The 19,391-nt window shown below is 35.1% G+C and overlaps 2 protein-coding genes across 3 annotated transcripts; one reads left to right on the top strand and one right to left on the bottom strand.

Annotated features, from left to right (window-relative positions):
- Positions 1-8,357: 8,357 nt before the first annotated feature.
- Positions 8,358-9,632, bottom strand: LOC107909357 (uncharacterized). Of its 2 annotated transcripts, none has more exons than XM_016836844.2 (3): positions 9,472-9,632; positions 9,058-9,387; positions 8,358-8,667 (listed from the first exon to the last, which is right to left on the bottom strand). In XM_016836844.2, exons 1-3 carry the CDS (start codon positions 9,560-9,562, stop codon positions 8,654-8,656), a joined length of 435 nt encoding a protein of 144 aa, XP_016692333.1. In that variant the 5' UTR covers positions 9,563-9,632; the 3' UTR covers positions 8,358-8,653. The 2 variants fall into 2 exon arrangements, with proteins under 2 accessions (XP_016692333.1, XP_016692332.1); XM_016836843.2 differs by having other exon boundaries at positions 8,358-8,642.
- Positions 9,633-14,531: 4,899 nt separating this feature from the next.
- LOC107909359 (BTB/POZ domain-containing protein At3g50780) lies at positions 14,532-18,646 on the top strand. The gene is made up of 2 exons (XM_016836846.2): positions 14,532-16,059; positions 17,410-18,646. Exons 1-2 carry the CDS (start codon positions 15,424-15,426, stop codon positions 18,382-18,384), a joined length of 1,611 nt encoding a protein of 536 aa, XP_016692335.1. The 5' UTR covers positions 14,532-15,423; the 3' UTR covers positions 18,385-18,646.
- Positions 18,647-19,391: the final 745 nt, after the last annotated feature.

Raw genomic sequence — 19,391 nt, 5'->3', positions numbered from 1 at the left:
GGGTTTGCGGTCATGTTTTTGAGGATATTCTTAGGAATTGTACTACTGCTAGAAGTATTTGGGATCTTTTAATTCTTATCAAGTGGCATACTAGGTTTTATGTCAACAATTTGCAGGATTGACTAGTTTTAAACTTGCAGAACCAACAGAAGTGGCACTTGGGAGACGTGGAGTGGCAAAATCTTTTCGGGGTTATCGCATGGCGCTTTTGAAAGAATTGCAACCTTTTCATTTTTCAAGATGCTTCCTGGAAGGCAAATGACATTTTTAAGATATCGTATAGTTGGGCTAAGCAATATATCTCTCTTAATAGAAACTCTACGATTAATTCCCAAGATTCGAACTTATGTTCCACGTTGATGGTAATTGGGTATGCTTGTATACAGATGGATCCGTTCGAAATGATGGAAGTTTTGCTACGGCCAGGGGGGGGGAATAGCAAATTCTCATGATGGGGAGTGGATTCTGGGCTACAATAGATATTTTGGGTAATTGCTCTGTTTTCGATGCTGAGCTGTGAGACATTTTGAATGAATTGGCTCTCTAACTTGATCGAGGTTATGATAGAGTTTTAATCCTATTTGATAATGTTGAGGAGTACAAGCTATTCAGGTTGGTTCTCAAATAAATGATATGAGCCAGTTCATCAATCATAGGTGAGGATACACTATATGTATCCGCTATCGCATACTGAAATGTTTTCCCATTCTGGCATTTCCAAGTTGTAACTTGGCCATAAAAATTGTGTGACTGAAGATCCAGAGATTTTAAATATGTTCACCATTTTCTATTTATGTGTAATAATGGCTTTAGCATTTATGACATTTCTGAAGGAATTAGTTTTGCTAATTGGCTCAGTTCAACTTGCTGTGTTCAGAGAATGATACTATATCTCTACTTTTGAAATCCCAAGTTTCTATTGATGCACTCATGAAAACTTCGTCTTCTTTCCTTGAATTCTTCTCAGCTGCTCGCAAAATCTTGTGAATCATCAAGTTCTTGTGGACAGCATGGATTGTCACCAAGCTCACATTGGTCTTTATGCCAGTCAAGATGTAAGTGCTTCTGTTGAAGTCAGCTCCCATATAGCAGCAAAGGTGGCCATGCAAGGAACGTGCTTCAGCAGCAAATTGATGCAGCAAGCTGAAGCTATTCATTTGGTTTCCTTAATTGAATGTTTTGTATTTAGTTAGGATCAAACTTAGTTGGTAGCTGCATTTTGATGTAATTAGGTGCTGAATGACAAGCTTAGGTAGAAGCTTTTTTGTTTTTCAATCAAGTTTACCAAGTTACTAGGCATTTTAGTGGTGTTAGGTATGTTAGTAGGTGATTACTTGTTTGTTTTACTTATTGACTGATATATGTAATGGCTTAATGCCTTGTTCATGGGTTAATGAAAAATATCAGCTCATTTTCATTCAATCTCTTTTCTCTCTTTTCTGTTTTCACTTGCTAGCTTCATCTTTCTGTTTTTTTTCTGCTTCCGAGTTTGCTTCTTCACCAAGCCTCGAGCCTTACTACTCAAGCAAGGCCAAAAATAGCTTGCTGCTGCCTCTTGCACCAACAATTGGTATCGAGAGCTCTTGTCTTAGTGGACCTGTTGCTTCAAAACAAAGAACTTGATGGCTTCTTCAGGATTTTCACCAGCAGCCCCACCAGTCTTCAATGGAGAAGGCTTTCACATATGGCTGGTCAAGATGAAGACTTACCTACAGGCTTTTGATCTGTGGGAAGTTGTCAACACAGATACTGAGCCAGCACCACTGAGGGCTAATCCCACAGTAGCTCAGATTAGGCAACATGCTGATGAGAGGACCAAAAGGCACAAAGCCATGTCCTGCATCCAGAACTGTGTGTCAGATGTCATCTTCACCAGAATCATGGCCTGTGAGACTCCAAAACAGGCCTGGGATAAGCTTAAGGAGGAGTTTCAAGGCACTGAGAGAACAAGGCAACAGCAGCTGCTAAACTTGAGAAGGGATTTCGAGAATTTGAAGATGAAGGAAGAAGAAACAGTGAAGCAGTACTCAGATAGAATTATGGCAGTGGTTAACAGCATAAGGCTCCTAGGTGAGCACTTTGATGAGGCAAGAATTGTGGAGAAAGTCCTCTCCACTTTGCCTGAGAGATATGAGGCCAAGATATCCTCTCTAGAGGACTCAAGAGATCTTGCTAGCATCTCTTTGACTGAGCTAATCAACACCTTTTATGCTCAGGAACAAAGAAGAGCTAGCAGAGCTGAAGATCACCAAGAAGGTGCATTTTAAGCCAAGGCCAGAGAAACCTCGAGCACTAATGCTCAAAGAGGCAAAAGACCTTGGAAAAACAGGCCTAAGCCTGATGCTGCAAGGAGCAATGACCAGCCCTGCAGATATTGCAAGAAGCCTGGCCATCCAGAAGACAGATGCTGGTTTAGGCCAGATGCAGTATGCCAACACTGCAAGAAGAAGGGCCATGTTGAAAGGGTCTGCAAAAACAGAAGTAAGCCAAGGCAGAATCAATTTCAGCAGTCAAAGGTTGAAGCTCGAGTAGCTGAGGACAGTAGTGACCAAGAAGAACAGGTCTTTGCTGTCTCCTGTGTAGCTTTAGAGAAGAAATGCTCTAAAGGCTGGCTGCTGGACAGTGGTTGCACTAACCACATGTCACCAAATGCCTCCTTGTTTAAAACCTTGGACAGAAGTTATAAAACCAAGGTCAAGGTTGGAAATGGTCAGTTTATAAGGGCTGAAGGAAGAGGAGAAGTGCTGATATCTACTCCCACAGGCAACAAGATCATTCCAAATGTGCTGTTGGTACCACAGATTGACAGAAACCTTCTCAGCATAGCTCAACTGCTCGAGAAAGGTTATTCTGTTGTGTTTAAGGATAAACAATGCCATATTACTGATCCAAGTGGATCAAGCCTTATGACAGTCACAATGACTGATAAATGCTTTGAGGTTCACTGGGCAAATGACTCAAACTCAGCATACACAGCCTCTGTTGAAGACTCCAAGCTTTGGCATCAAAGGCTTGGACATGCCAACTTCAGATCAATGGCTCGATTGGCCAAAGAGGGCATGGCAGAGAACTTCACCAGCTCAGTGGAGCATGATGATGTGTGTGAAGTCTGCCAAATGGAGAAACAGGCAAGACTGCCATTTCCTACAAATTCAGCTTGGAGAGCTACTGAAAGACTGCAGCTGGTGCACTCTGATGTATGTGGCCCGATGAGGACTGAATCACTCAGCAAAAACAGGTATTTCATCCTCTTCATTGATGATCTTACAAGGTTTTGCTGGATTTTCTTTTTAAAACACAAGTCTGAGGTAGCTCAAGTGTTTGTGAAGTTTAAAAATGCTGTAGAAACAGAAACAGGTTGCAAGCTGAAATCGATAAGGACAGACAATGGCACTGAGTACACTTCAGCTCAGTTTCAAGCCATTTGCAATGATGCTGGTATCAAACATCAGCTTACAAATGTCTACACACCTCAGCAGAATGAGGTAGCTGAAAGAAAGAATAGAAGTCTGATGGATATGGCCAGATGTCTGCTGTTTGAGAAGAAACTGCCCAAAACCATGTGGGCTGAGGCAGTAAACACTGCTGTTTACCTTCAGAACAGGCTTCCCACTAAAGCTCTTGCATCTGAGACACCTTTCGAGGCTTGGTTTGGTTTCAAGCCTTCCTTGGCACACCTGAAGGTGTTTGGTTGCCTGTGTTATGCACAAATACCAGCAGCAAAGAGAGATAAGCTCTCTAAAAGGGCTCAACCAGGTGTTCTAGTAGGCTACAGCTCAGTCAAAAAGGGCTACAGGGTTTTGGATCCCTTGACAAACAAAGTCCAAGTGAGCAGAGATGTCATCTTTGATGAAAAAGCCTGCTGGAATTGGGAGAAAAATGAGCCAGAAGCAATTTCAGAAGACCTAGTGCCTAATCAAGCTGAACTTGAGCAGCTAGAACCTGAAATGGATGTTGATGATGTGCCTGTGAGAGGCACAAGGCCCCTAGAAGATATTTATGAAAGGGCACAGGTTGCATTAGCAGAACCTAGCAGTTTTGAAGAGGCTGAGGCAGATGAAGGTTGGAAACAAGCTATGGTTGATGAAATCAACATGATTGTAAAGAATCAGACATGGGAGTTGGTTGAAAAGCCTGCCAACAGAAAGACTATCGGTGTAAAATGGGTCTATCGAGTGAAGCACAATGCAGATGGAAGCTTAAACAAGCTAAAGGCCAGGCTAGTTGTAAAGGGCTTCAGTCAAAGGTATGGTCTGGACTACATGGAAACATTTGCTCCAGTAGCCAGACTCGATACAATCAGATTGCTGATTGCAATTGCTGCTCAGAATCAGTGGACAATCCACCAAATGGATGTCAAGTCTGCATTCCTCAATGGATTTCTAGAAGAAGAGATATACATCGAGCAACCTCCAGGTTTTATAGTGCCTGGTAAGGAACAATTGGTGTATAGGCTAAGAAAGGCCTTGTATGGCCTAAAACAGGCCCCTCGAGCCTGGTATGCTCGGATTGACTCATATTTGGTCAGTTTGGGATTTGAAAGGAGTGCTAGTGAGCCAACACTCTATGTTAAGAAGAATGAAGCTGAAACACAGCTTATTGTGTCACTATATGTTGATGATCTTCTCGTGACTGGAGGAGACAAGCTTATGATGGTTGATTTCAAAACAAGAATGAAGAAAATGTTTGAGATGTCAGACCTGGGATTGATGACATACTTCCTAGGAATGGAAGTCAATCAAATAGAAGGAGGAATCTTCTTGAAACAAAAGACATTTGCCTTGAAAGTGCTGGCTAAATTCTCAATGGAGAATTGTAAACCAGTAAGCACACCAATGGCTATTGGCATAAAGCTATCGAGCCAGGAGGAACATGAATCTGTCTGTGAAACAGATTACAGAAGCCTTGTTGGGTGTTTATTGTATTTGACAGCAACAAGACCTGACATTTTGTTTGCTGTAAGCATGCTATCAAGGTTCATGCACTGCTGTAACCAGCAACATTACAAGGCTGGGAAAAGGGTGCTAAGATACATTAAAGGTACCTTAAACCATGGAATACAGTTTAAAAGGGCTGAAGAGTTGAAACTGATTGGCTACACTGATAGCGATTGGGCTGGTTCAAAGGATGACATGAAGAGCACTTCTGGCTATGCTTTTACACTTGGCTCAGCTATGATTTGTTGGAGCTCAAGAAAACAAACAATGGTGGCTCAATCGACAGCAGAAGCAGAGTATGTAGCAGCTGCCAATGCTGTTAATCAAGCCATGTGGCTGAGAAAAATTTTGAGTGACTTGAATCTACAACAGAATGAAGCAACTGTGATACATTGTGACAACAAGTCAGCAGTTGCTATTGCTAAAAATCCTGTCTTTCATGGCAGGACAAAACATTTCAACATCAAACTCCATGTGATAAGAGAAATGGAACAAGCTCGAGAAATTGAGCTAATCCATTGCAGTTCTGAAAATCAGATTGCCGATATCTTCACAAAGCCTCTTGGTGTATCAAGATATCTAAGCCTGAAGAGGAAGCTAGGAGTCTGCTGCATAGAAGCTGAGGAGGAGTGTTGAAGTCAGCTCCCATATAGCAGCAAAGGTGGCCATGCAAGGAACGTGCTTCAGCAGCAAATTGATGCAGCAAGCTGAAGCTATTCATTTGGTTTCCTTAATTGAATGTTTTGTATTTAGTTAGGATCAAACTTAGTTGGTAGCTGCATTTTGATGTAATTAGGTGCTGAATGACAAGCTTAGGTAGAAGCTTTTTTGTTTTTCAATCAAGTTTACCAAGTTACTAGGCATTTTAGTGGTGTTAGGTATGTTAGTAGGTGATTACTTGTTTGTTTTACTTATTGACTGATATATGTAATGGCTTAATGCCTTGTTCATGGGTTAATGAAAAATATCAGCTCATTTTCATTCAATCTCTTTTCTCTCTTTTCTGTTTTCACTTGCTAGCTTCATCTTTCTGTTTTTTTTCTGCTTCCGAGTTTGCTTCTTCACCAAGCCTCGAGCCTTACTACTCAAGCAAGACCAAAAACAGCTTGCTGCTGCCTCTTGCACCAACAGCTTCTCAAAAATATTGAGTACAAATCTGTTGCATATATGGAACCTTGGATGATCTATTGTTGAAAATGGTTTGTGGAATAAGATGTGTGGTTTAGATGGTTATAAAAAAAAGTTTAATTGTGATACAAGCAACTCAGCCCAATTCAAAGATCATAATCAAGATGAGCTTAGTTTCCCTCAATGCTCAATTACGAGATCCAAATCTAAACAGTAGAGCTGCTCATGGGCCGGGCCGAGTTCGGGCCGGGCCCAGAAAAAAATTTCGGTCCGGGTCCTAGGCCTGGGCCCGGCCCGAACTATGGGCCTAGAATTTTGTCCAAGCCCGGCCGGGAAAAAATTCATAAGCCTAGGCCCGGCCCGGCCCGTTTTTTTAAATAAATACCAAAAATTTATTTTAAAAATTTAAAAAATTTATTTTAAAAATATTTTAAAATTAAAAAAATTAAAAAAGTATTTTAAAAATATTTTAAAATTAAAAAAATTTTAAAAAAAAGTATTTTAAAAATATTTTAAAATTAAAAAAATAAAAATATTTATTATATTCGGGCCGGGCCGGGCCGGGCCCGGGCCAAAAAAGTGGTGCCTAAGGCCCGGTCCATTTTTTAATCGGGCCTATATTTTTTTTCCCCGCCCGGCCCATGAGCACCTCTACTAAACAGATAAAGTCAAAACTCAACTTAGTGGTTCAAGACTTTATCACGAAAAAAAATTGAGAACAAGAGAAGTTTCAATCTATAAATTTCGAAGTAATGATGAATTAAAAGAGACTAATCATATTTGTGGGCCTAAACTCTCAATCTATGATGACAAGCCCATGTGGAAAATGGTAACAAGCTTAGGCATTTCACTTCAAAAACTCCAATTAATCTCACAAGTCTAGACATTTCATATTGGGTTTGAGTTTTAAGTTTAATTTTTATTACATATGAGCCCAATATTTTATTTATCAGCTATTATTATTTTATTATTTTATTCCAAATTTTTTATAATTATTAAGTATTTTAAGTTATTTAGGAATTTTATGTCAATAAAAAAGTTTAGCTTAAAACTACTTCTTGTTTAGATTAAATTAGAACTCTAGTATACTTAGCAGTTTTATTTAAATTTATTTAGCTAGCCTATATATAACTCTTTGCATTCATTATTATTCTATTTTTCTTTTGATTTAATAAATTCTCTTTGGATTTTTCTTTTTAAGAATTTCTCTTAAGATTCTTTTAGAAGAGTTTTAACAATATTTTTAGATTGTGTGGATAATCTTCAAACTTTTTCTTACTAATGCTTTTATCTTAGAGGAAAAATTAGAGCCGCTTGAAAGAGGTTGTGGATTCTTTGTGTTTTCAAGGCTTCTTAGGACTTCTACACGCTACGTTGTATCTTTCCATTTATTTTCTTTATTTGCTTACTTAATTTTTGATTTATTATTTTATTTTAGTTATTTATTTTAATTTTTTTATCTGACTTGGATTCAATTTCGTTTCAAGTTTTGTCAAAATCCAAATTTCTTTTTGAACGTCTAGAGCCTAAGTTAAATCCGCGACTTTGACAAACTTTACGATCTGCTTTCACGTTCATCCATCTCATCCTTTATCAAATTGGGTAAAGAAGGTTTTAAATAGGCATGTCTTTGACATTTCTTTCCCCTCCTATTTCACTATTTTGCAGATATCTGTAGGTGAAGAGCTGACTTTTGACTATCGATATGAACTGCTGCCTGCACAAGGATATCCATGTCAATGTGGAGTTTCTACATGTAGGGGCCGCCTTTACTAAACCCTCAGTGAGCACTATGGGATCTCAATGGCATCTACTATTTTTCTTTGCGGATACCAAGCTCTAACATAATAGGAGCTTTATCTCCATCAAATCTGGCATTCTAACAGCTCTTCATTTTATCCGGTGGTTCTTGCACTAGGGCGACTATAAACTACCAAATCACTATCAGTTGGAGTTCAACAGGCTCCATACAGGACATGCAACTTGCTGTACAGAATTTTCAACTGAACCAGATTGGTTCTATGGTAGTTCTTTTCGAAATGGGATGAAAGCATGCAATGTATTTACTGGATCTCTTTCTAAACTCTCCCCTCTCCCCTATTTCCTTTTCTTCTATCTCGAGTTAGCTGTCGAATTTTTTCCCTTTTTATGGTCCATCGCAGTTCTTAGGTTGATAGCTTGGCCTAGGTATGTTAGAAAGCAGTTTTTTTCTTTTTAATGCATGAATTGCCTCTTTCTGGTAGTTTGCCTTTTGTGACATTCTCTAATCTCTGTAGTTTGCTCTCTGTTGTATAAAGTTTGAACAATTCTTCCTACCGTGCTTTATCTTCATTAAGTTACTTAAATACTCAATCATGACATCCATACATATAGTAAAATAAACAAAACTGTCATATGTAGTTCCCTCAAGTGAGTCATAAGCAAATTTTCTCGAGAAACAAGCTGAAACATGGATATCATTAAACTCCAGAAAAAACAGAATCCACCAATCTGATGTTTAGAACCTCATTTCCCCTTTTTGAATCACAAAGAACACAAAAGGAAGCCCATAACTGAATGCCACTAAGCCTGCCATTCCTGTTTAAGAATTAAGCCTTGAAAGCTGAAAGTTCAAGAAATGAAAGTAAATGGAAAAAGGTTAAATCACTTTTTGGACCTGAACTTCGCAGGTTTTTTCACATCTGGATCTGATATTTTTTTTATCTAAGCTAGACCTTGAACTAGACAATTATTCCTACGTTAGTGCTTAAAACTTTTTTTTTTTCAAGTTAATCCTTTAAATTTCCCTGAAACCTTAAAAGTTTCATCTCCAATATGAAAACAATTGTCCTTAGATAAAAAAAAAGTCCGAGCCTCGACAACCGTAAATAAAAAAAAGTTCAAACCCAATATTTTAACTCGGAAGAAAAGAATTAGGCACCAAAATATTTAGTTGAAGCTCAAAAAGTGATTTAAGCAAGTAGAAAACAAATGTGGTTCTAGTATCACTCACCATATGCAACAACACCTCTTCCAACAATTTTCCTCTTCTTTCTTTGCTTAGCGTCCACTGGTTCTGATAAACATACCAAATGCAAAACCATGGAGATTACAGCCAACAAACTCCCTGTTTTCTCCCTAACAACTCTCTCAGCCAAATCTAATGACCACAATCCAGCTATCTTTCTTACATAACCTTCAACCACAACCTTAATAAACAACAATACTCCAAGACACAGTGCCACTTGTGCAACATGTTTGATATACCCTTTTGCTGAGATTCTCCAATTTAGTAGATTGACAATACAAGCACAAGCATAGAGGGGAAACCAGAAGTACCAATCTATGGGAGAAATTATCAGATATTAAAACAAAAACCCAATATTATTAAAACATAAAAACAAAAACAATAAAACAGGAAGTATACCAGGGTCATTTAATTGAACTGATGATGAAAAACCAAACATGATTGCCATTAGCAGAGAGCAGCAGGTGAAAAGATTTCTGGGTTTTGCCATTTTCTTAGGTTGAACATGGAAAACTAATTTAATTATTATGATATATGCGTATATTATTAATAAAAGCTATGATATAGGTCAACCCTTTCTGGCATATATATTTCTTCCATCATCAATGCACTAACTTTAATAAAATTGCAAATCTTCTTTCATCTACCAAAATCTAAACATGTTTGATAATCTTATTTTTTAAGCTTCTAACAATTAAAAATTGTTGGTTTCTGTTGATGGGTGGGCGCTTTCGAGGAAAAATTCAGGTTGATTGGGTAGCTACGGCATGCTAGCTTTCAGTGAAATATGAGATACAAAATCTTTTATCAGGAGACACCATATTTAGAAGACTAATCAATTGTTTGACGGACAATGTTTTAATTTTTAATAGTAGAGATGAAAAGATTAATTTATTTTTTGATATAAAGTACAATAAAATAGATGAAATGTAATTCGATTTTTAATACGAGAACTTTTATGATACTTTTACCATATTTTTAATAATGGTAATTTTAAATTTTTAACAAATTAAAATTGTTAGCTTCTATGGAAGGGATTAACTTCTTCATAAGAAAACTAGACTCATCAAATAGTTACTCACAATATGTTGATTCTCAACAAAGTACTAGAGACAATCTAAAGATGAATTAACTACCCAATAAATCTCACCAATTTCAAATTACAATGCTAAAATGGAGTCTAAAATAAAGAAACAAGGAAAGTGACCATTGACCACATAGGCAAGGGGTTGGGTTTGGGGGTTACAAAAGTTGAAAAAACAAAGCTAAGACATTTAGCAGCCAACTTAGCTGAGCCTACTTCATACATTATCCACAAGTAATGAGGGTAAAACAACAGTACTTCAAGTTAGCCCAAAACATGTTATAGATAAGATTCCAATGTCCAAATCACATAAAAGACAAAAAAAAAAACATTTTTTCCTTTTGCAAAATATGTATGAATACAGTGAAAAGAAAGAGAAAAGAAAAACTTGAGTTACAAACTTATTTATGGAGTTATAGTGACAAAAAAATTCAGGAAAAATAAAAGAAAAGAGAAGAAAAAAATGGGTAACATACCTTTTAATCCTTGAACTTGGTAATTAGGTTCATGTTTGGTGACCAATATTAAAATGTTGTATAATAAATTTATTTATTAAGTTTGGTGACCAAAGTAAACGTGATTATAAAATTCAAATCATAAAAATTGTAGTAACCCAAATAAAAAAATTAGAAATTTAACCCATCTTTGGGTCTCGAATGAATATAGACTCTATATTCATATTGGATATTAATTAAATTTGGAGTTAAAAAAGGGTTTAACTTCTAAATTGGAAATAAGCTCTTCTAAAATCATTTTTTTCACTTAAACCCGAAATTTCATTTTAAAGACATCTAATTCTTTACCACTCAAATTTAATAAAAAAAATTATGGGGAAGCAAATGATGATGGCACACCATATGAGAAGACATGATTCATATGAGTGGTAAAGGTGGGCCAAATTTTTGCAACCGGCCATGCCCATCTTTGCAAATGATTCTTTTATTCTTCTTTCCCATCATTGCTGAAACACTCCATTATTGCATTCCAGCAGAACCTTTTCTTAAAGAGTAAAACACAGACCAGTGTTTGAACTTAGAACCAAACTAAAAATAAAAAACAATATTTAGTCCCTGAATTTATCAACTATTTCAATTTGATCTTGGCTTAAACTTGACAATTTTTTTCTTAATTTTGGTCCTCGTGATGATATGGTATTTTGAGATTGTGTTATGTTTTTACCTACATTTTCAAAAAAGGTTAAATATCTTTAAGTCCTTGTATTTTTTGAAAAATTAAAATTCAGTCCTTGTACTTTCATTTTCAAGAATTTAGTCTTTCTACTTTTTAAATTTCAAAATTTAGGTTCAATTGTTAGCCCTATTAATTTTTTTGGTAAATTCAAGTTCATTACAACCTCATTTTTTAATAACATAGCTATGAAGTGAGGATTTTTATTTTAAAATTTTAAAATGTCACACCAAGAAGTTAACAAAAAAAATTAACAACTTTGAATTCTGAAAAATAGATAGACTCAGTTCTTGAAAAAAAAAGTACAGGAATTAAATTCTAAAATTTTGAAAAGTTTAGTATATTTTAATCTTTTTAAAAATATTTAGTTTTTTGAGTGATGACATGACGCAATATCAAAGTATCACGTCATCACATGAATCAAAAATTAAAAAAAAATTTGTGAAATCCTAAGACTAATGTAGACAAATGTAAGGACTAAATTGAAAAAATATTAAATTTAGGAACTAAATATTGTTTTACCCAAAAAGAAAAGACTTTGAAGAGCCTTAACTAATTTCATCATATTGTATATAAAATGGCCACATGCAAAAGCTTCCTCCTTTTGATAAAGTAAGTATATTTTCATGTTCCCATAAATCAAGATGTTTCCTTCTTTATTATTTATTATTTACTATTTACAGATGGGTCCATTCAGAAGCTTTTATTAAGATCTGAATTTATGGCAAATTAGAAAACAAAAGGGTAAATTTGAAGGGACCAATGACATGATGGAATATCTAATAACTTTGAGGAAATAAATGAATTAAGAATAAATGGTTTAATTAAATAATATATTTGAGTTGTTTGATTAGAATCTAACATAATTTCTCAATATGATTTTTTTATATACAATTTAATTTGAATATTCCAAGGTTATAACATCTTTTATAATGTTTCGGGATAAAATAACATTCAGGTGAGTCTGGATGAGCGGTAGGATACGTTTATCTTATTTTTTGTCTCACACTACAATATTGTTACAATATCTAATATCATCGCCATCGTTATTTTTACATTAACTGTAGGTAAACACACCGTCCATCCAAACTCACCCTTAGTCTCTAAATTTGACATTTTTTTTTCAATTTTTTTAGTTTTTATAATCTTGAGATTTTGTAATTTTTCTTAATTTTGGTTTATGTGATGACGTGATATTTTAATGCTATGTCACATCATCACATAAAAATATTCTTTTTAAAAAAAATTAAACGATGATGTAGTATGTGTGTCACATTATCATAGAGACCAATTTTGGAAAAAAAAAATACCCAATTCAAAGATTAAAATAGGCAAAGAAAATGTAGGGAGCAAATTAAAAATTACTAAGCTCAGGGACTAAATATTGAAGTTATCCCTTATGTTTTTAGCTCCCTTGCTTTAAAATGTCATAAATTTGTCCAAATTACTGTTGTGGTCATAAAAGTTACCAGAAATAATAATTTTAAAACTATTCATTTTATTTTCTCATAATGCGCTTCACCAACTTCCAATAGGTATCGCGGTTTATTGTGTCAAATAATAAGAAGTTTGATATCTCTTAAACAAAATCACGACATGTTTCTGAAAAAAGAAAATGCCTCTTTCATTTAGGGGTCCTGTCTAGCTTGCCAGATTTAATTATGATCCAATATGACTACCCGACACCAAAATTCTTTAACATAAAAACACTCTCGATCCCATAATTTGATTATTTTTTTCTCCTCAAAATGCCCTTCACCAACTCCTAATAGGGGAAAGCAATTTTCGGTTTTAACCGAAAAATTGAAAAAATCAACCCATTCTATTTTCCAGTTGAAGTTTAGTCGAGTAGCGCATGTTGGTCAATTTTGGCATTGATTTAATAGCTTAATTCGGTCTATTATCGTTTTTTTTGAATCCCCAAATTGAACTTGACCAAAAAATTTGATTTATTTTATATTATTTTAATTATCTTTTTTTCGAATTCCCAAATTAAACTGACCAAAAACATTAATTTATTTGATATTATTTAAAATTATTTAAAATATATCTATATTTTATGATATATAATAAATGCATAACCATATAAATCTAACCTAATAACCCAAAATTGATTAACTGAAAAAAACAACAAAATCAAAATCGGTTCGATTTGGTCAATTTTCCCAACTAAAGTCGATCAAATCAATTTGTTAAACATAGAGCTTAATGTCCCCCAACGAATAAAATCAGAAATTCAAAATTTGTAAATAAAAAATGTTACTTTTATTTAGGGGTTTAATCAAACTTTACTATGAATTTAATCACAATCCAATATATGAGTACCTAATATCGAAAATCTTTTATAAAATATCAATTTTATCATGAGAAAATCTCATAGTTAAGCAAAAGATAAGATTTAAATCGATAAATATCTTAAAATCACAAGCATATCAATTTATTAACTAACATCAGCATTTGTTGAATCACATCCAAATTTTAGCTAGATTCATCTAAATAAATGGGATAAGTCAAAATTTAGCTTTTGAACTTGGTAAAAACTTTTCCAATTTTGGTATTTGTGATAATGTGACACTTTAAGATTGTGTCTTCTTATCACTTGGATTTTTTTTAGAAAAATATAATTTTTTATGTGATGACGTAATACAATCTCAAATGTCATACTTATACATAAACAAAACTAGAAAAAGTTATATGCGGACCAAAAAAAATCAAGGACTAAGTTAGAAAAAGTTGATAAATTCAGAGACTAAATGTCACTTTTTCCCTAAATAAAACACCTTTCAATTAGTCATTTGACTCAAACCAACCTTTCAATTAGTCAACATTTAATCCTTAATCTTAGCAACTTTTTTTTTAATTTCATCTTTGAACTTTTTTGGTCTATATTAGTCACAATTTTTTTTTTAATTTTGATTTCTATAGTGATGTAATACTCTAAAATTGTATCACATTATTAATTGAATTTTAAAAAAAAATAATTTTCATGTGATGATGTGATATAATGTCAAAGTACTACACCATTACATGAACAAAATTGAGAAAAAAATGCATGCGGACAAAAAAATCAGACTAAATTGAGAAAATTGACAAGTTCAGGGACTTATCCATAAATAAATCACCTTTTAATTAGTCATTTGACTCACACCCGGTCAGTATTAATGAAAACGATGCTCTCTTCTTCTGCATCGAAAATCCAGCAGCGTCCCATAAAAGCAACAACACCTCAAAGACAGATAAGAACCCAAAAATTTATGGGGTTTGGCATTTAAAAAAAAACTTTAATGAGAGTAGAAAATCTCTTTTTTAAAAAATGATAAGAAACCATTAAAAAATGAAAACTTGTTTTGATTAAATAGAGGAATTAGCAAGTGGTTTTTTTTTTAGTACAAAAGGAAGAATATTCAGACTTGCAAGGTAAAAAACAACAACAGTTATCTAAAGCTTAGTTGAGACAGAAACAGTGGTAAAGTTCCCCTTTTTTAATATTTGATTTTTTTCTTTTTTTTTTGCTTTAGCTGTTGTGGGGTTTTGTTTTCTTTCTATTTCTTATATACAAAATATAAAGTATGACACTTTACTCATTATTCTGCCCTGGCCTAAGTCTTGAGTCGAATGGTTCCCTTGATGCTTAACACCATAGCTCTCAATCAATCATTTTAGGCACCTGTGGGCTTAGAAAATAAGATATTGAAGATGGGTTTTCAAAGGAGATAGCAAATACCAGGTTAAAACATTAATACCAGTCTTTCTTTTGCTATGGCTTTAGTGTTTTGAAGTTTTCGATATTCTCTTTGTTGGGTACAAAAAAGGTGCTCTTTTTTTTTTTCTACAGCTAGGAATAGGAGAATCTCTAAAGATTTTTGCTTTTTCTTTCTTTTTTTTTTATCTTTCTTACCCTGTGATTTGTTGTTGTTTGATGAAGAAATTTTTAGGTTCTTTACTATTGTAGATTACTGTTAAATGCATGTTTCAGGTAAGTTCATATAGTCTTTTTGCATAAAAATCTTTAGGAACTTAACTTTAGGGAGTTTATGCCTTGTTTTTTCTTAAAATAATGCATTGAGTTGGTGTTGGAAATGGCTGAAATTAGACTTCCTAAGGTAGAACAGGGTCAAACCAAGATTAGAAATGTTCCAATTGCAGTGACCCCTGAAGGTTTTTGGTGTTGTCCATCTCCTGTTGGGTTTCAAAAGACTCTTAAATCACAAAAGCCTTTAAACAAGCCCAAACCCTCCTCCCCGCCACCTCAGGTTACTGCTCATAAGAAGCAAATCCCGGTAACCGAGAAGAAGCCGATGACTACACCAATAAAGCCAACAGCTACTTATGGTGATCAAAGAACTTTTACTCCAGTTAATCATGGTATTAGTGCACCAGTAGTTCCAGAGAGGGTGCTGAGACCTAAGGTAGAACATGTGCCTAGGAATGTGGCGATCGAGTATGGTGAACCAGGAACAAGTGATATGAAGGTGATTCTACTTGGGAAGCAAGGGTTTTGTGTGAAATTGAGTGTCCACAAGAAAGTTCTAATGGAGCATAGCTGTTTTTTTACTGATAAACTTTCTGGACAAGAGCCTGGTTTGTCTTGCCTTGAAATCGATGACTGCGAGGATGTTGAAAGTTATGTCGAAACCGTGGGGTTGATGTATTGTAAAGAAATGAAGCAGCGGTTAATCAAACAAAGTGTTTCACGCGTGCTTCGCATTCTCAAGGTAATTTGCATATTCGTGCTATGGCCCTTCTATTTTTAGGTGCTGAATCCTTTTATATTGTGCATACACATACATGCTAAAAACACCATTTCTAATACCGGTCTTATCTTCACAAATAATAATCATAATGTTGGTACTCAACTGTGTCATATCTCTCTGAACTTAAATTCTAGTGAAAAGATGGTGTTGATTGCAAGCTCAAATTGAAGGCATATCTGCACACTGAAAGACCCGTGTGTTATTTTGAGACCATATATAACTTTTGAACTTTTACCAATACAATCGGTATTCATGCTTGCCATGTTCGAAATCAATATGTTATTATTTTCTTTAACATACATGGACTTGTAGAGCAATTAGCATTACAACTGATAATTATGTTTATGCTGTGCCATACTGTATATTGGCAGATCAAAATTTATTTCTTATGCTTGAAAAGCAGAATAGAAGTACTTAACCATTGAGAATGTTATAAATATGTTTAGGATTTACTTATATTCTTCAAATCTCCTATCATACTTTAGTATGTCTATCGGCTGATATGGATGTTACCATTCCTTGTGAAGCAATGGTTTCGACTCAGAGAACTTGGAGATAGGGGTTATATAGGATTATGAATTGACCTCATTAACAACTGCCTATACCATTCTGTTTCTCTGCTTGCTTGATGTAGCTTATTCGTTAAAAGTATCATGGAGGCCTTTGTACTAGGATACGGATTGCATTTTGCCTTCTTTACTCAAAAAATGGGCAAATTAGTTCTTATACGTTAGATTAGAGGTCCTCTTAAGAAATTTCATCCGTTTCTACTGTTAAAAATTGGTCCTTGTATGTCTGCATGAGGTACACGTGGCACACCACATGTAATTGTCTGATTATTTTGTCAGCTACGCTAGTTTTTAACCGTAAAAATTGATGAAATTTTTAATATAAAGGACCAGTTTGCTCTTTGATCTAATGTATATGGACTAATTTGCCCATTTTTTGAGTGAATGGGGAAAAATACAATCTGAGTCCTGGTATGGGGGCTTCCATGGTACTTTTACATATAGCTTATTCTTGCTAACACTAAGAATCATGTGACCTGCATGTTCTATTTCAAGCTCGCTTAAGATGCATGGTCTATTATATTTCGATCCATGAATGATATTCACTAGTTTATGCCATGCGATCTTTGTTTATTTGAAGTTGTCTGTGATGTTGATTGACATCCAACAATTTGTTTAGTCATAAACTTCAATACATGTAGAATGTATTGTTAAATGTCTCTTTTTGTGAAACCAGATAATGCATATTAAAATTTGTCCTTTTACAAAACTTCCCTTACGCGTGTTATGAACTTCTTTGCAGGTTGCCGAACTACTTGGCTTTAACTCGTGCATACAGTCATGCTTGGAATATTTAGAAGCAGTTCCTTGGGTTGGCGAAGAGGAAGAAGACAAGGTGGTCTCTTCAGTTTTGCGACTCCAGGGTGAAGGTATCGGGGTCACACCAGTATTAAAACGCATCTCCTCTAATGTCACTAATCCCCCTAATGACACTATTTCACACATAATGGAACTTGTTCTTAAAAGCAATGAGGAGAGAGGACGGCGTGAAATGAAATCTGTAGTATTGAAGCTTCTTAGAGAGAATAATAGCCTCCCGAGCTATGGTGGTCCAGCCGACGTCTGCAATGAAACAGTTTATACATTGTCCAGAAGTTGCTTGGATTCACTTTTATCTCTGTTCAAGCAAGCAGTTGAACTAGAACCAAGTGATAAATCCATGGACCGCAGAGAACCTGTGGTGAAACAAATAGCTTTGGAGGCAGATAATCTCTCATGGTTGCTTGAGATTTTGGCTGACAGGCAATCAGCAGATGAATTTGCACTAATGTGGGCTAGCCAGCAAGAATTAGCAACATTACATTCGAAGCTTCCCATTGTGTCTCGACACCATGTTAGTTGCATTACAGCTCGGTTATTTGTTGGAATCGGAAAAGGGGAGTTGCTACCAGCGAAGGACACTCGTCAGTTATTGTTACAAACCTGGTTGCAACCATTGATCAATGACTACAACTGGTTGCAACATGGTTGCAGGTCATTTGATAGGAAAGTTGTGGAGGAAGGCATCGGTAGGACGATTCTCACTTTGCCTCTAGAGGATCAGCAAAGTATTCTGCTTACTTGGTTAGGAAGTTTTCTCAAGGCTGGCGACAACTGCCCCAATCTTCAAAGGGCTTTTGAGGTATGGTGGCGAAGAACTTTCATTAGACCTTACTCAGATGCCCAAGGCCACGTACCCCAGTCTGATAGCTCAATGGCATCAAAGCAGCAAGACTAACCCTACGTAAATCAATAGCAATAACCTTTTCTGTTTAGGGGAGCTTGCTTCAACTGAAAAATAATGATATACTGAACCAAAGACACGCTCCAGTAAGTACCAAGAGTTGACAGTGGCAAGTCTCCTTTGATATGGTGTGATATAACTGTTTCATGTTTGATGTTTTGTGCTAGAATTCATATATGGAATGTATGAAACATGTGCTTTGATTGTTTTGATATGGCAATTTTCATAAAGAAATTAAAATATTAGAGTTTTGCTCCATCTGGTTTCATATATGGTTTGTGTAGCTGCAAATGAATTGCTTTATTTAGTTTATTTACATCTCTATGTAGAATCCAAGTCTTCATTGCAAGTGTTTATTCTGATTGAACATCATGTGATCATAGTGTTCATTGTGAGCCTGCAAAGTGCTGAACATACTATGGTCCAACAGTGATATACATATATATATGATATACTGTTCAACTTTGCATATCATTAATTTGTCGGTGCAGTTCATATGGTAGTGAATGTGTATCATTGAATGTCCTAAATCATTCCTCTTTAACTGTTCCACACCACATGCTTCTATGCTTCCATGCTTCCTGCTTGCCAAACTAAAAATCACTAGGCAGCAGTAACTTGGTTTCAACTTTCAACATACCCCATCATATTTTTGCTGCTAGCTGTAATATATATAGGTAAGCAATCAAATGTGTATGATATATATTATCTTTAAACTTTGGGTTAAATCACATTTTGGGGCCTGAACTTGACAACTATTCCCACATTAGGGCTGAACTTTTTTTTTTGGTCCAAGTTAGTTTTTGAACTTAACAATTGTTTTCACAGTGAGGTTTGAATTTTTTTTAGTACAACTTAGTTTTTGATATTTTCTTGAAAACCTTAAAGTTTAGGTCCTAATGTGGCAACAATTGTCAAATTTAAAACTTAATATGGGAATGATTATCAATTCAGGGATTAACTTGGATAAAAAAAAATTAAGCTTTAATGTGAGTTTACTG

This window comes from Gossypium hirsutum, chromosome D03 (assembly GCF_007990345.1).
Source record: "Gossypium hirsutum isolate 1008001.06 chromosome D03, Gossypium_hirsutum_v2.1, whole genome shotgun sequence".
NCBI classification, from domain to species: Eukaryota; Viridiplantae; Streptophyta; class Magnoliopsida; order Malvales; family Malvaceae; genus Gossypium; species Gossypium hirsutum.
Note: the sequence above shows the minus strand (reverse complement) of the source record. Positions and strands in the feature narration are given on the sequence as shown.

Coding starts and splice junctions, on each gene's coding strand:
- LOC107909357 (XM_016836843.2), bottom strand. CDS start 9,562: ATGGCAAAACCCAGAAATCTTTTCACCTGCTGCTCTCTGCTAATGGCA. Junction 9,388..9,471: donor AGTTCAATTAAATGACCCTG/GTATACTTCCTG, acceptor TTTCTCCCATAG/ATTGGTACTTCTGGTTTCCC. Junction 8,643..9,057: donor AAGAGGTGTTGTTGCATATG/GTGAGTGATACT, acceptor ATTCTTAAACAG/GAATGGCAGGCTTAGTGGCA.
- LOC107909359 (XM_016836846.2), top strand. CDS start 15,424: ATGGCTGAAATTAGACTTCCTAAGGTAGAACAGGGTCAAACCAAGATT. Junction 16,060..17,409: donor GCGTGCTTCGCATTCTCAAG/GTAATTTGCATA, acceptor ACTTCTTTGCAG/GTTGCCGAACTACTTGGCTT.